This window comes from Pollicipes pollicipes, unplaced genomic scaffold (assembly GCF_011947565.3).
Source record: "Pollicipes pollicipes isolate AB1234 unplaced genomic scaffold, Ppol_2.1 Scaffold_7231;HRSCAF=8579_pilon_pilon_pilon, whole genome shotgun sequence".
In the NCBI taxonomy this organism is placed as follows: Eukaryota; Metazoa; Arthropoda; class Thecostraca; order Pollicipedomorpha; family Pollicipedidae; genus Pollicipes; species Pollicipes pollicipes.
Genome location: NW_023597034.1, coordinates 28,780,942 through 28,797,013, shown reverse-complemented (window position 1 = coordinate 28,797,013; position 16,072 = coordinate 28,780,942). Strand labels below are relative to the sequence as shown.

Sequence of the window (16,072 nt, the reverse complement as noted above, 5' to 3'; positions counted from 1 at the left end):
TATCGCGGTAACAATAATCATGACTAATGACCCGTTAGAAGGCGAGCACAAACCTTGTTTGCTTAAATAACTACCGCCGTGTGAATACAGAAAACAGGCATTGTAATGTGACGATGGGACGCTTGACAGCCACAGAACACAGGCCTCAACGATGTTCGGCAAAAACAAATGTGCAACAGTGCACAACGGTGTATGACACATGATTAACAACCGTGTACGTAGATCACTAGAATCACATAACCATGCGCGTCATGACCAATCCACAGCAGCAGACAGCCGAGGAGGGCTCTGACAGTGCGCGGCCGCCGGTGTCGGCCCCCGACACCGGCCCGGCCCCGGCGCCGTGTGCATGTATATAATACTTGCCTCCTGGACGAGGCCATTGACGTGCGCCTCGGCGTCCGTCGGGCCGGCCATACGAGCCGCAGATCACCGCGGTCAACGGCGCGGTACACCGACACCTGGCGGACGGCAGCGGCCGGTCACAGCTGGGAACGCTCCCGAGAGCGGGGACTGGCCACAGCGGGGCCGGCTCCCGTGAGCGGGGACTGGTCACAGCGGGGCCGGCTCCCGTGAGCGGGGACTGGTCACAGCGGGGCCGGCTCCCGAGAGCGGGGACTGGTCGCAGCGGGAACTAGTCACAGCGGGGAACGTTCCCGAGAGCGGGGACTGGTTACAGCGGGGAAGATTCCCGAGAGCCGGGACTGGTCACAGCGGGGCCGGCTCCCAAGAGCGGGGACTGGTCACAGCGGGGAAGACTCCTGAGGGCGGGGAATGGTCACGGCGGGGAACGCTCACGAGATCAAGGACTGGTCACAGCGGGGCCGGCTCCCGAGAGCGGGGACTGGTCACAGCGGGGAAGACTCCCGAGGGCGGGGACTGGTCACAGCGGGGAAGACTCCCGAGGGCGGGGACTGGTCACAGCGGGGAACGCTCCCGAGAGGGGGCCGGTCACAGCGGGCCCGCTCCCGAGAGCGGGGACTGGTCACAGCGGGGAAGACTCCCGAGGGCGGGGACTGGTCACAGCGGGAAAGACTCTCGAGGGCGGGACTGATCACAGCAGGGAAGACTCCCGAGGGCGGGGACTGGTCACAGTGGGGAACGCTCACGAGATCAAGGACTGGTCACAGCGGGGCCGGCTCCCGAGAGCGGGGAGTGGTCACAGCGGGGAAGACTCCCGAGGGCGGGGACTGGTCACAGCGGGGAAGACCCCCGAGGGCGAGGACTGGTCACAGCGGGGCCGGCTCTGCTGAGGAGACGTTCAGCGCATTACTGTAGCAGGCGCCCGACCAGGAGCGCAGAACAGCCGTGGTGCAGGTTAATTTGGAGATTTCGGGTTTATTTGGGGCCAGCACGGGAGAGATATTTTGAGACCACCGTAGGGGAGCTTTTGGACGAAGACTTCCTCCTGTCAAAATGGCAATATCTTATAACGGCCCTTAATAAGCACAATTGCCCTAAAGCCTATTTTACCGGTTCCGTGAGATAAAGGTTGTCGGTCCGCTGAAACCCAATGGTAATGAAGTCCATGACTCCGAGCCTTCGTCCTGCTCGCAATTTACATGTCAGTTGGCTATTCTTCCACACATCTTCCAAAAAACACCAGGGTTTTCTGAAGTGTTTAGTTAAATAAGGGTAAGAGCCTCGTAGGCCAACAGCCAAGTAAAACAAAGTGTTATGACTGTCAAGTGCGTTATCAGCTTTTCCAAACACGTCGCAAAACAATTCCAGAAATGCTGTGTCTGGTTCTCCATGCGACTAAGTGAGACATAATAAAACGCAGTCTGCACTTGAACCAGAATATTTTTCATGGCCTACGTCGGTGCTGGAGTTTCATCCCTCTTCATGTTGCAGTCTCAGGCGGAAAATGTGACAGCGATCAAAGGCCTGCAGTATTTTACTCGCTCTGTGTGGCCTTATGAAGGACAAGGTTTGAATGGGTTGATCGGTTGCTAGGACGTAGCCGGTGGCCATGGCTCTTCTGCGTCAAGAGCCTTACACTAGGCATTGGGTAATTTTACAGCAACCCGACATGTTAAAGGCAAAAACGACCACAACATATATATCGTCAATTATCGTAATAAGAAAATATCTAACTTTCTTACGAGAAACAGCCCAGACAAGCCCGACAGACCAAAACGCACCAATGTAGTGTATCAATTCCAATGCAACATCGAAGACTGCAAACTTCGTTCCATACACTACATTGGTATAACTACAACGACATTCTCACGACGCCTAACAATGAACTAACGTGACGTGGCACCTCTGGGCCACATGCGAAACGAACACATGACATTGACACGACAACAACTGACAGACAGCACTGACATTTTACGGGCGTGCAATGACAGAAGACGCCTTCAACCTTGGGAAAGCATATTCATTAACGATCTCTCTCCGGCCCTAAACAGACAGACAAATTCTTGCACAGTTCTTGAACTATTAGGTAGTGGATGGTGAAATCTACTTATATATATATATATATATATATATATATATATATGTATAACTAAATCACTTAACTGGAACTTCGGGGCTTGTGACTCGAACGATTCGGAAACGACTTGACATTTCTAGAGGGTGGATGATAGGGGCATGGACTCGGGCTCGGACCCCATTTCAGACTCCTGAACTAGGGCACATGCCTTAGTCTGACAGGAACAGGGGCAGGATCACGAGGAATAACCTTCTCTTTTCAAGACAAGACATCCGCACTTCGTTAATACATGGTAATAATCGAGACCTGGGTTGAACTGGGTTGGCTTCAGCACCTTATGCGATGTTCCTGTATTATCCCGTAGGCATTTACCCAGCATGGGTGAAACCACGTTGTTGCGATTGGGCGGGGAGGGGGAGGAACAATGTGACATGACCACCTTTGACATTATGGCGCATGAAAAACCGTGTGTAGTGGGGGAAAAGTGCAGGGGGAAAATTCCACATCGTTCAAATTGGAGGGATGTTTCCCAAGGCGCCCTCCCGAGGTTATACCGATTAGGCACTCATGCTTCCCAGCCGTCTACCGTGAGGTCCGTGGATGGGCCAAATTGCGTCCATGCCTCAGAGACTGAGGGACAAATTCGGACTGCAGGGGCCAACCCTGGAATCTGGAGCATGAACAGCCAGGCCTAAAATTGCCTTGGATTTTTAATGGGCAAAGCGTGAAACCATGCACTGCATAGGCAAAAGTGAAAAGGATGAAACCACGGCGGGATAACTTGGAGGTCATATCCCCGACTACCCTATCGGCTAATCACGTGGGTTCATGCCACACCGCCCGTGCCCGCTCTACCCTGCGCAAGATTTGAAACCAACGAATGCAAGAACTTACCCAGAACGTAGTGCACCACCGCAGCACCCGCTCCCCACCCGCTCCCCACACTCCGTTCCAGGGCAATACAACACCCTCCGCTCCGTGTTCTGCTGTGGTGACTGCCGCATTCTGGATCAAGGCCACAAGTAATCGATCTCGCAGCGAGTCCTTTTGTTCGGATGCGGCTGGCACTGCTGACAAATGCCAAATAAGCCACGCCCTTTCACGATCGATCGAATGCGCGTGGTGTGGAAGCTATAAATGATTCGTAGGCGCTCTTGAAACTTGCCGGCAAATGATGTCACATCGCTACATTACAAATTGCATCACGACGAATGTGTGGTGAAGCCTGCAAACGCTTATATTGCACTTGTATTCCTCTGGCGCACACGTTTTGGGATTTTTGGCACTCTTCTTCACTTGAAATGTTCTAGCCGGGGGCGGGAATTAGGAATGGGAGGGGCTGAGCCCGAACTTTGTGCAAATTTAACGTTGACACCGTGGTTGTTAGCTACAAAAAGTAACCGCAAATGGCTATTGCCCCGCTCCCAACTTGGAAGAATTTCTACCGCCCTCAGTCCCAGCGACGTCAGATTGTTTAAAGTGCAAGGCGGCCAACCCCTGCGTCGTCGTCGTCCCTAGCTACCACTCTTGTAACCACCTCTGAAGCGTCACTGGGGACAATTTCTGTTTTGATGCCGCTTTATACGGTCTTATCACAAAAACAACTTTATCTGCAAAAAGTTGCTGGTGGCGGAAAATTTTCCGGAAATAATTCCTTGAGAAAGTAACGAGGTTACTGTGTCAACCAGCTTATTGGGGGCGCCCATACAACGTACCAACCACGCGTTGTTGTCTTGAACTATACAAACACCGGAATGTCAAGAAGACCGTGCGGATGCCCAGCATTTGAGCAGTTCCCAAAAACAAACACGACCAGGGGATAATGACCACCGAAATGACACGACACAAACCACACGCGCACGGAGCATGCGTGCCGTAGGTACCAAGGATACGCGCCAGAGGCGTTCACCCAGACAGCACTATCCTACCAAGAACTGATGTGTACCTTAAATCTTCAGCTGATCACAAAGCGACCATATTGGGTGCCCATGTCTCGTCCTACCCTCCAGCCAGGGCTTCCGGCCGCCTAGTCGCAATCCTTCCGATGGAACAGTTACCGGCGAGGGCCGGTTGCGAACCTATAGGCATGCCTTCGCCGGACCCCCAGCCAGTTTGAACTCTATCCCGCACCGCAAACGCCAATCAACGATTGCTGTCCGACGCGGCCGACGGCTGGCGCTGGAATATCATGAGCGTTCGGTCCGTCAGTTTCCGGTAGCCGCTGTCTTCTCATCCACAGAGCGCACACGACGGAAAACACCACAGCGATTTCAGTGTCTTTATTCCAGGGATAGACTTCATACACGATTAGAAGCGACTAGCCCGTCGGGGAAGCGTTGCTTTGCAACAGCGGCCAGCGGCGGCAAAATAACAGACAACCAGACACGGAGACGAGAGACCGGCAGCCACCGGTCACGCTATCCACGGACACGGCGCACGGAGACCGCAGAGACAGAGAGACTGTGGCAGGCCGCCGGTCGGGCTCGCGGAGCCGGCCGAGCTGGGCGGCGCTCTGCCAGAAGAGCGCACCACACGCCGCCCAGTTCAGCCTGAACCGGAGCGGCAGCCGGGAGAGGCGGCAGTGGTGGACTTCTAGTCCTTGGACTGCATGAACTTGATCAGGTCCACGACGCGGTGCGAGTAGCCGTACTCGTTGTCGTACCTGACACGGATTCAAGAGCGTAGGTCAGAATACTGGCACGCATTGTGCGGGCAGATACGTTGGAAGTACCCTTCGGGGCGCAGGAAACACCAGGCAACGACACACAGCTGAACTCTCGAAATCAAAGCGAAACCTTTCATGATAAGCCGGCTTACCTGGATGTAGTTCATGGTATTACTATCATAGGTATGCTCTCGTTGCACCGTCAATCTATGATGACGGCAAAAGGCATGACACGGAGTCATTGAAATCAGTTGCACACTACCTAGTGCATCGCCCAATACTCAACCATCACCCCACTTACCAGGAGATGAGCTTGACGAACTTGGTGTTGAGCTGGATGCAGGCCTTGGCGTCGAACACGCTCGAGTGCGAGTCGCTGAGGAAGTCCTGGGAGACCACCTCGTCCTCGGTGTAGCCGAGGATGCCCTTCATCGGGCCGTCGGCAGCCTCCTTGATCTTGGCCTTGATGTCGTCCATGGGGGCATCCTTGCCCAGGCGGCAGGTCAGGTCCACCACCGACACGTCCGGCGTGGGCACGCGGAACGCCATGCCAGGTCAGCTTGCCGTTCAGCTCGGGGATCACCTTGCCGACGGCCTTGGCGGCGCCGGTCGAGGCCGGGATGATGTTCTGGCCGGCGCCGCGGCCGTCGCGCCAGTTCTTGCCGCTAGGTCCGTCCACCGTCTTCTGGGTGGCCGTGGTGGCGTGCACCGTGGTCATCAGACCCTCGACGATGGTGAAGTTGTCGTGGATCACCTTTGCCACCGGCGCCAGGCAGTTGGTGGTGCAGGAGGCGTTCGAGACCACCTTCATGTCCGGCTTGTAGGCAGTCTAGGTTAACGCCGACCACGAACATGGGCGCGTCGGCCGACGGTGCCGAGATGACCACCTTCTTGGCGCCGCCCTCAAAGTGGGCGCTGGCCTTCTCGATGGTGGTGAACACGCCGGTCGACTCGACCACGTACTCGGCGCCCGTCTTCGCCCACGGAATGTTGTTCGGCTTCATCTCGTTGAAGACGGTGATCTTCATCCCTGAACACGGAGGACAGAGAAATGCGAGACGATGCCACAAGAGCTGTGCAGAAAAATCGACAGGAATGCATAGAGCAGATGTAAACTCCACAGAAAACCACGCAACTCCGATCTACCGATGCGTTCCAGCCACAGGAGGACGAAGGGGCCCCCATTCTCACCGTTGATGACCAGGAACTCTCCATCAGCCTTGACGTCGCCCTTGAAGCGGCCGTGCGTGGAGTCATACTTGAACATGTACACCATGTAGTCGAGCGAGATGAACGGATCGTTGATGGCCACGACCTGAAACAGAGCGCACGATATCATCGACGCTCGGAAAACATGGACAGCACAAATCAATCCAACCCTACCACTTGCGTTCGTTTTCACCGTGAGGGGATGTGGACGCGGGAGGCGGCACCCGCGGCGGTCGCGAGCGCCCGAAGCCCGGGTCGGGTCAGGGGTGCGCGCGAGCGGAGGGCGCGCTCACCTCGGCTCCCTTATCGATGGCGGCCCGCACCACCAGACGGCCGATACGGCCGAATCCGTTGATTCCGATCTTCGACATGGCGGACGATTACGAGTTCTGCGGACACACAGCAAACAGAGGTCGATCAGGCGCACCACGCCATTCCACGACGCATGTCGTCAGCTAGTGCGACAGACTTCCTCTCTCCCCGAGGGTCTGGTCTGCGTTGGGCTGGGGACCGAACGTTCTAAATCAGTCCTAGAAGACGTGTCCTAGCACTGCCGCCAGCACGAAAACAAGTTAGTAGCTTCGTTGCAAAACCAAGCAATCCACTATGTAGTCCGCTATGTAGTAATGTAGTCATTACGTAGTCATAGTCTCTTTCTCCCGGACCATTCCGTTGCACACTGCCAGTTATCCTGGAAAGCCAGCAACAGCGCAATTGCCCAGTACCGGGAATCACATGCCCGTCTTGGCTGGGCGTAACCCGTGACGACCGCAGCCGGCCGTCATTAAGGCTGGTCACGTGACCGGCGCCGGCACGTCCGGCCGCGGCAACAAGGCTGGCGGCCGTTGTCGCCCATGACCGCATGACGAAAGGGGTGGGTGGCGGTGCAGAGTATAAATAAACGGTCGAGGAGCGCCGCCAGACGGCGGGCCGTCACCGCCGCGGGCCGCGGCCCGGCTCGGCCGGCTCCAGTGGCGGCCGGGCGGTCCCCATGTGATGTGGTCGGCGCTCGCCGTGTGTCTGCTCGCCGCCTGCGCCGCCGCCGACTGCCCGTCGCCGGACGCCGCTGGCAGGCCGGCCGAGCTCGTCACAGCAGAGCTGGGCTCGCGCGCGCGGCTGCGCTGCCGGCTGGACGCGCGGCGCGCCACCATAAGCTGGGCGCACGAACGCCGGCGCCGCCTACTGGCGTTCACCGTCAACCGGTTCCGGTACACGGTGGTGGCGCGCTACCGGCTGGTGGCGGCGCGCGCGCCCTGGCCGCACTGGCTGCTCATCATCGACAGCGTGACGGCAGCCGACGCCGGCCTGTACCGCTGCCACGCGCTGTACGAGACGGCTGGGCGTCCGTCCAGCCGCAGCTGGCTGCGGCTGGCCGTGGTGGCGCCGGAGCGGGCGCTGCTGGACGGCAGCTCCAGCCGCCGGCTGCGCGCCGGCCAGCGGCTGGAGCTGAGCTGCGCCGCCCGGCCAGCCGTCACCTGGAGCCGGGACGGCGGCCCGCTGCCGGACGCCGGCCGCGCCACGGCCACCGCCGGGCCTGCCTGCGGCCGACTGCGGCTGGAGAACGCCACGGTCGCCGACAGCGGCGTATACAGCTGCCACGCGGCCGCACTGCAGCCGGCCAGTGTCGTCGTGCACGTGGTGATGCCGCCGCCGGCGCCAGCGCGCGCGGAAACCGGCGCCGAAGGAGCGGCGGCGCCGACACGCGCCAGTACTGTGACAGCAGTGATCGCAATTACGACTGGTACTGTGCTGATGACAAGAGTGGAATAGGAGCATAGTGAGCGATTTCAAGCTAAGTGAAAGCGGAAGATTGACAACTAATGTATGCCCTGTTGTTAGATGTTTGCCAAAAAATAAGCTATAAGCAAGATTTGTTCTCTGTGCAATACAATCTTTGTCATAATGTACACTTTCAAACTGCACCCCCAACTGTATCAAGTACAGTTTCCATATGTACTTAGCATAGTCAAAAACAATTTGTTACATTCACTGTCTTCTGAATGTAACATAACATGCTGACCACTGTAAGCTGCTTTGCAAATAAAGCAAGCATTTAACACTGCCTACATGCTCATTGTTGACTGGTTCAGGAACTGTTGGTGGAAGATGGAGCCTGGTCTTCAGCTGGGTAGACTGGATGCAGACAGGTTGAACCAGGATGAAGGTGCAGGAAAGCTTTCTGGAGTGAAGGGAGTAACATAATCCATGTTAAATTCAGGAGATGAGCATGCTAGTTTGCTTACAGGGACCAGTGGCATCAACACATGCTATGAATCTAACCCACAACCTCTCATCTCAGCGATGTGCCTCAATTATGGTGCTGTGCCTTCAGCAATCCATCATACATCTTGCTGTCAGTTACCTACACTCCTAATTTATTCTAGTTTAATGCTAACAAAAAACCTAGCAATGATATCAGGTTTTAAAGGCATGCCTTCATAAAAAAACAACTAGGGAAAAACAGGATGCAACATGCAGAATGACTCAGCTATCAAACTTAACCTCTAGATGTTAGGTCAAGGCAGAAAATAATGGGAGCTCCAACCCCTTTCCCCTTCCAAAGCATGTTGCTCCATGACAACTTAATGAGGGGAGGGGCTCCACACATGGTGGGTCAGTGCTTTCATTCTGCTAACCCTGCTGACAGGTTTTCTAGGCAAAGTCTGATGTCAGGCTGGGCTGGATTGTCTTCTAATCTTGGAATTTTTGCACCCTACTGCAAGTCAGTCCTTAAAAGACAGCAGACCAGCCAGCAAGATATTTGGGGCAGGTCCAATCCTATCCCCAATGGGTCAGCTAGCTTCTCTGTTTGGAGCTGGGCTGAAACCCTGGTGACTGGGAGTCTGAATGCAAGGGGAGGAATCTTACATGTACCTGGCATTACAATTCTTTATATTCCTACCACCAATAGGCCCATTCTTTTGCTCAATAAGTACCAAAAACTCACACCAAGTTTGACCCACCTCATTTCGCTTTACAACCTTATTTAATGATGCAGTTAAGCAGCATCTAAGATAGTAAAAAAAACAAAAAAACAAAACAATGAGGCTGCAAGCCACATGCTCTTGATTTATCTGTTCAACATAAGCAAAATACTCAAACCTTGTGCATAACTTCTTGCTGTGGTACATGGATTTTCTAGGTGAACTTATGGCTAGTGCTTATGCAAGCAGTTACATGCAGGACTGAATAAAACAATATGCCAGTAATTAAGGTACTATAGCACAGTCAAGACTCATAATATATTGGGTTACAGGCCCAGCCATTTTTCAACTAAATGTGACTCTTTAACTGGACATTTCTAGATGCACTATAATGCACTTTGTGGCTTTTCCCAGCCCATGCCAGGTCCAAAGGTACCTAACCCCAAATAACATGAGCTGCTTTTCTCCCAAAAAAAAACTACCCTGAATGTAATTCCTTGACCCAACTATGCCAGAACAAGACCTAGTCAAGATCTGTTATGCTGTTCAGACTGGCCATGGGAACCAAAATTAGAAATTCTAATCTTGGGCATCTTAAGTGCACCCCACTTCTATCCCATGTATAACTGATGACAACCTACTTATAGGGGTAGGTTGCTACTTGCATTTCTTGGTTAGCAACAGGATAGGGTTGTAATGGTATGTAATGACCACAATTGACTATCTTTCAGGCTCTTATACATATCTTATATCAAAAGTGGCCTCTCTGAAATGCCACTTGCACTTGAAAAGTGCTACCTTAATTTTTACAGCCTTTCACCTTCCACGATCAAAAATGTTCAGTTCATTCTAAGGCTTTTCAGCTTCTATGCAACCCTTTGCCTACCCGACCTAGCCCTGAGCCAAAGTTCCCAATCAAATACCAATCACACTGCCACACAACATTCACAAAAGCCAGAACACAAATCAGGACGGATGATCGCACACATATAACCACTTCGGTTCCTGCCTTCTCCAAGTGACGCCCACTACGGAGCCACGGGTTGAACCTATCGCAAAATGTATAGAGTCCGATCTCCGCAAGGAGCTCTAAAAACATGTCCATACAACATAGTAGCAATTACGTGGTTTCCTTGTAACCTTCTACGAATGTGCACAGCGTTTGGAAAGTGAAATGCACCCAAAAACCCTCACCAAAATCACCCGAACGAAGACCTTACCTTCACCTCCTCAGTCACCTTCAGGAAGGTCGAAACGCCGGTCAGAGGAAAGAGAAGTAAAGTTTTGGCAAACGACGGAATCGTGATAAATGTTTTATTCAAGGCTGTTAAAAAAGGAGATTCTGAGCAAAACATGGGTCAAATTACTACTTCCTAGAACAAAATGACTTACTTTTCACTAGGTCATGCTCGACACACATCGTGCTATTTGAGGTTTACAGCACTATAAGTGTTATGCAGTGATGGCGCAAATGAGACAATATGTTGAAAAATGTAACCAATACGTGTCTCACGAACATTCATGTTATGTCTGTACGAGTCCAGTCATAATGCTGCAAAATCATGAGATTCAAATGCTGTATGGGCTGCATGCATGCAAGCACACGCTTTTTATGAGGTGTTTGTGGCATTGCCTGATTCATGGGATATTCCATGGGGTGGTGCTTTCCAGGGATTCTTCAAAGACAACTTGGTTGTGTACCACACTGAAAAGGCATATATTATGCCAAACATGTCCAGCAAAGTTGTGACACTGTGGCAACAGTTAAGATACATATGCACTTTAAATTAAGTTTGGCACACTGCCACCTCCCTATTTAAAATATAGAGCCTGTGATTCAAGAAATTAAAAAGCACAGACAGTGACAAACTGTGTCCTCAATAATTTAACATTCAAATTAAAAAAAGAAGTAAAACTTCTCTGTCTAGAGCTTGGCTCATGTGAGCATGATGATCAGAACACAGCTGATCTGATGACCCATACACAACCAGCGCAGTGGATGACTGCATGCTGCGCCAGGGAGTGGGGGGGGGGGGGGGGGGCAGGTATAACATTACTATTATAGCCAATTGTTGCTTACATTCTGTATCTGTCTCCCAGGGCTCAGTTTTGAACAGTATTTGCCTGAGGTGTGGGCAGGGAAGGGGAATGGTTGTTAAAGAATTGGCCTAGGTGAGGATGGAAAGTTATTTGCCCTAAACTATCTATGAGTGCCATCCTGTCAGAAATTTTAACAACCATTGTACTCAAAACTAATAGCATGAATTTGGTAGTTCATACAGTGTATATCATCTTTTGCAACATATCTGTACCATGGTGTGCATTTAGGAAATCATTGGGGTCCTCTGTTTACATATCTGAAAGGGAGATAAAGTACTGAAGGGTTGCTCTTCAACAGACAAAATACTGGATAAATATGTCTCTGCTTGGAATAACTGCATGGAAATTATTTACTCATTTCCTCTTTAGATGCCATGCATACTTTTTTGGTCATTATTTATAGTCATGTGATAGGTATACATTATGTTAGTATAAGATGTAGCTAAGCTTCCACTAATTACAAGAAATGTCACCAGTCATGCTTTCATGCATGCTCATCACTCTTCTTGACCATAGTGCTTTGAATGTTGAATGGTGCTATGACCTGTTGCTGATTTCATTGATCACACATGCTTTCAGCTGGTTCCTGCCACATTAATAAAACCGAATAAGATTCAAATTATTTCAGAAACTAGATGTAAAGTTTAGTGTGACTAATAATATTTCTAGAGTTTTTAACTTGATTTCAAATGTGCATCTAGCCAAGAGGCACGGTGAGTGTAAAATTGATGGATAGTGTCAGTGCCACTAAGGGATTGAAGGACAATATGAAGCATCCCATAGAAAAATTGCAATTCTGAGAGTAGAGAATAGGAAATAGTTACTTGTTTATAGGTGGGACTCTCTTTGTTAGATATATACATGTCAGATATGCCCATAACTATACTTGTGTAACTATATATATATATATATATATATATATATATATATATATATATATATATGTATATATATATATATATATTATATATATATATATATATATATAAATTGTAGTCTTCTCATTAACCAACACATGCTGGGTGTTGAAAGAAAAGATGTGTCATGTGGTTTATTGTATTATTTTTAGCATATCTTGCAATTTCTAAGCGAACACGGCACACATCACAGCAGGTCCACTGAAAGGAGTGAACTGCGTTTTGGATATTTCCAAAACATACTTTAATGAGATCTCAGGACCAGTTACATGTAATAATGGCACTGGGTAGTGCCACTTTAGCACCATCAAGACGTAATAAGGTACCAATTTTGATCATCCGAGTCCAAATGGCGCCGGCAACGCTTTGTAGCCGCATCGCGCTTCCTCCCCGCGATCGTGACCGCTGTCGTCATGGCAACTGCCGTGTGCACCTGTACCGTGCAAATAAAAGAACGTTTCTGATGTGCCCAGCTGGCGGCAAGGGCCTGTTTCAGAAAAGCACGCCGGTGTAAGTTTAATCGGTGCGTCACTAATATTGTGGACCATGTGATTATCTCATTGCCAAAGCCAAGGTGCGCCTTGAAAAGAGCGACTTTGGTGAATGCAATAGGGGAGAAATGCAAGCCATAATATAGAACATTCGTGAAATTTGCAGGATAATAGCTTCATATTTGCACATTCTTTTGTTTAAGCATAGTGTTTCAAGCTTTTGCAACAGTTATCACACGAACAACATTGGTGTGTTGCAAACATTACAGAACACATGTTTGAAAAAGGACAAATTAAATCTATCACCTTCATAGTGTTGAGCAGGGAGTCAAACGAGATTCTCCCGCAGGAGTAGCTACCTCAAATCGAAATTATAAGCGTATCAGCAGAAATATTTCGAGAAAACTGGTGCCACTGGTCCAGTCGCGCGTGTCTGATTTAGAAATAAGTGCAAGGTACAAAAAGGTGTGATACTCCCTTTAAAGGAACACCAGCGACTACAGCAGGCATGACAGAGCCGTAGAGTTATGGTCGTAACGGCGACCATAACTCGTAACTTCAAACGTCGCTATCCCACAGAGGCCGATAGCGTTAACCGCTTGGCTATGACGTCCATGTCTTGTGTAATTGATGAGCAGTACCCCGCGCATGAAGTGATCTTCGTGGCATGTGCTTAACTCACAAGATTTGTGATTTGCAGGGAAATGAATCCCAAAGCCTAGTGGAAGAATCCGTAGTGGAAGAATCCCAAAGCCATCATGGGTGGAAGAGGCGAAGGAAAGAGAAACTATGATGAAACTGGATTTGAACCATGGGGAGGCTACATGGCAGCCAAAAAGTCGAAACTGGAAAACCAGTTTGAAAACATGCCTGGTAAAAACTCCGATGGCATTTTTAAGAATATCGCAATTTTTGTGAACGGTTTAACCAACCCATCGTCCTCAGAACTAAGGGACATAATGCTGCAGCATGGCGGAACGTACCACCACTACTACAAAAGTCATGGCTCCTGTCCAACGACCCACATCATTGCTTCTAACCTTCCCCACGCGAAGATAAAGGAGCACCAAAGAAAGCTAGTGGTGCGGCCGGAGTGGATTTCCGACAGTGTCAAGGAGGCCAAGCTGCTGGACTACCGGCCGTACCTGCTGCTGCCTCCGCAGAACCCGCTGCTGTCCTGTTTCGCAACAGCCTCCACGGGCAAGGACTCGCCCTCGGCGGAGGCCGCCGCCTTGGACGGCGGCTCGGAGAGCGGCGGAGAGCCTGCCGGCGGCGTCGAGCCTACGCCCGGCTCCCCGCCCGGCTCGCCGGGCCAACCGGACGGCGGGGCGGCCGGGCGCAGTCCGGTCAAGCGGGCCGGCGAGCCCGACTTCCTCAAGGAATTCTACCAGAAGTCGCGGCTGCACCACATCTCCGAGATGAAGGCTATCTTCAAGGAATACGTCAGCCAGCTGCAGGAGAAACCAGCCGACGGCTTCCCGGAGCGGGCCCGGCTGCTGGCGTGGTGTCGGGACCAGGCCGACGCCGACGCCGACGCCGAGGCCGAGCCGGAGGACGAGGCACTGGTCGCCGTCGATCAGCCCGTGATCGCGCACGTCGACATGGACTGCTTCTTCGTGTCGGTGGGGCTGCGCTCGCGGCCGGAGCTGCGCGGCCGCCCGGTGGCCGTCACGCACTCGCGCGCCGGCGCCGAGCCGGCCCGGCGCGCCGGCGAGGACCGCGCCGCGGAGGCGGACGCCTACCGGCGCCGTCACGGCGGCGTCGACGGGCCCTCGTGGGCGGATGCGGCGCCGCGCGGCTCTATGGCCGAGATCGCCTCCTGCAGCTACGAGGCGCGCGCTGCTGGCGTCCGTAACGGCATGTTCATGGGGGCCGCGCTGCGGCTGTGCCCCAACCTGCAGACGATCCCGTACGACTTCGCGGCGTACCGCGAGGTGGCGCTGGCGCTGTACGACACGGTGTGCGGTCTGACGCGCCGCGTGCAGGCCGTCAGCTGCGACGAGCTGCTGCTGGACTGCACGGAGGTGCTGCGTGAGACGGGCGTGGCACCGCTGCGCCTGGCCGCCTACGTGCGCCAGGCGGTGCGCCGCGCCACCGACTGTCCGGCCTCGGTCGGCATGGGGCCCAACATCCTACTGGCGCGGCTGGCCACGCGCCGCGCCAAGCCTGACGGCCAGGCGCACGTGACGGCCGAGCAGGCGGCCGACTTTATCGGTGAGCAGCGGCTGCGCGACCTGCCTGGAGTGGGCCACGCCACGGCCGAACAGCTGCGTCGGCTGGGGGCCACCAACTGCGCCGAGCTGCAGCGGCTGGAGCTGGCGCAGCTGCAGCGCCAGCTCGGCCCGCGCACCGGCCAGCAGCTGTACGACTTCTGCCGCGGCCGCGACGAGCGACGCATCACGCCGCACGCGCCGCGCAAGACGGTCTCGGCCGAAGTCAACTACGGCATCCGCTTTAGCGACGCCGCCCAGATGTCGACCTTCGTCAACGAGCTGTGCGACGAGCTCCGCGCGCGCATGGTGGCCGCCGCCTTCCTAGCCGACGTGGTCACGGTGAAAGTGATGGTGCGCGCGGCCGAGGCACCGGCCGACTCAGCCAAGTTCCTGGGCCACGGCCTGTGCGACACACTGACGCGCTCCGGTCGGCTGGCGGCACCCACCGACCGCGCCGACGTGCTGCGCCGCGAGGTGGCGGCGCTGCTGGCCGCGCTGCACGTGCCGCCAGCTGACGTGCGCGGCCTGGGCCTACAGGCCGGCCGCACGGCGCCAGCGGCGGCGGCGGCAGCGGCACGGCCGCGGCCGCCGGCTCGGCCGGCCACCTACTCCGCCGAGGAGGTGGCGCGCCTGCTGGGCGTCAGCTCGCCGCCGCCGCCGCCTCCGCCGCCGCTGCCGGCGGTGCCGCAGTTCTGCGGCACGACAGAGCCGAGCTGCATCCGGCGGCTGGTGGCAGAGTGGCTGGCGTCCGGGCCGGCGCCCGAGCCCCAGGACGTGGCCGCGCTCGCCACGTACGCCGCCGCGCTGGTCGAGGCGCGCCTCCTGGAGCCGGCGCGCGGCCTGCTGGCGCTGATGCGGCGCCGGCTCGGCCGCGCCGGCCCGCCGCCGTTGGCCTGGCGCCACGCGCTCCAGAGCGTCACGGACGCCGTGCAGGGTCGCGTTCTGGCGCGGCACGGCGGCCGCCTGCAGCTGCCTCCCCTGCCCCGCTGATACCGGCCGCCGACTGCCGCGGCTCGGACTGGCGCCCTTTCCGTTGGCAGTTTACTATGCCGCTTGACCTGAGGTCGTGTGTGGCGCCGTCTGATGGTGGAGAAAGGCTGTGAGCGGTGTAGG

General features: G+C 54.1%; 2 protein-coding genes across 2 annotated transcripts; one reads left to right on the top strand and one right to left on the bottom strand.

The window, feature by feature from the left end:
- Positions 1-4,896: 4,896 nt before the first annotated feature.
- LOC119109151 (glyceraldehyde-3-phosphate dehydrogenase 2-like) lies at positions 4,897-10,500 on the bottom strand. Its single transcript, XM_037232724.1, is given in 7 exon segments — positions 4,897-5,102; positions 5,407-5,657; positions 5,659-5,931; positions 5,933-6,135; positions 6,297-6,420; positions 6,608-6,703; positions 10,459-10,500. Coding segments are annotated over 6 exon segments (999 nt in total). The 5' UTR covers positions 6,686-6,703; positions 10,459-10,500; the 3' UTR covers positions 4,897-5,032.
- Positions 10,501-10,786: 286 nt separating this feature from the next.
- Positions 10,787-15,427, top strand: Rev1 (Rev1 DNA directed polymerase; the record flags this gene model as incomplete). Its single annotated transcript, XM_037234209.1, has 2 exons — positions 10,787-10,816; positions 13,447-15,427. A coding segment is annotated over exon 2 (1,923 nt), but the record flags the coding sequence as incomplete, so codon positions are not given.
- Positions 15,428-16,072: the final 645 nt, after the last annotated feature.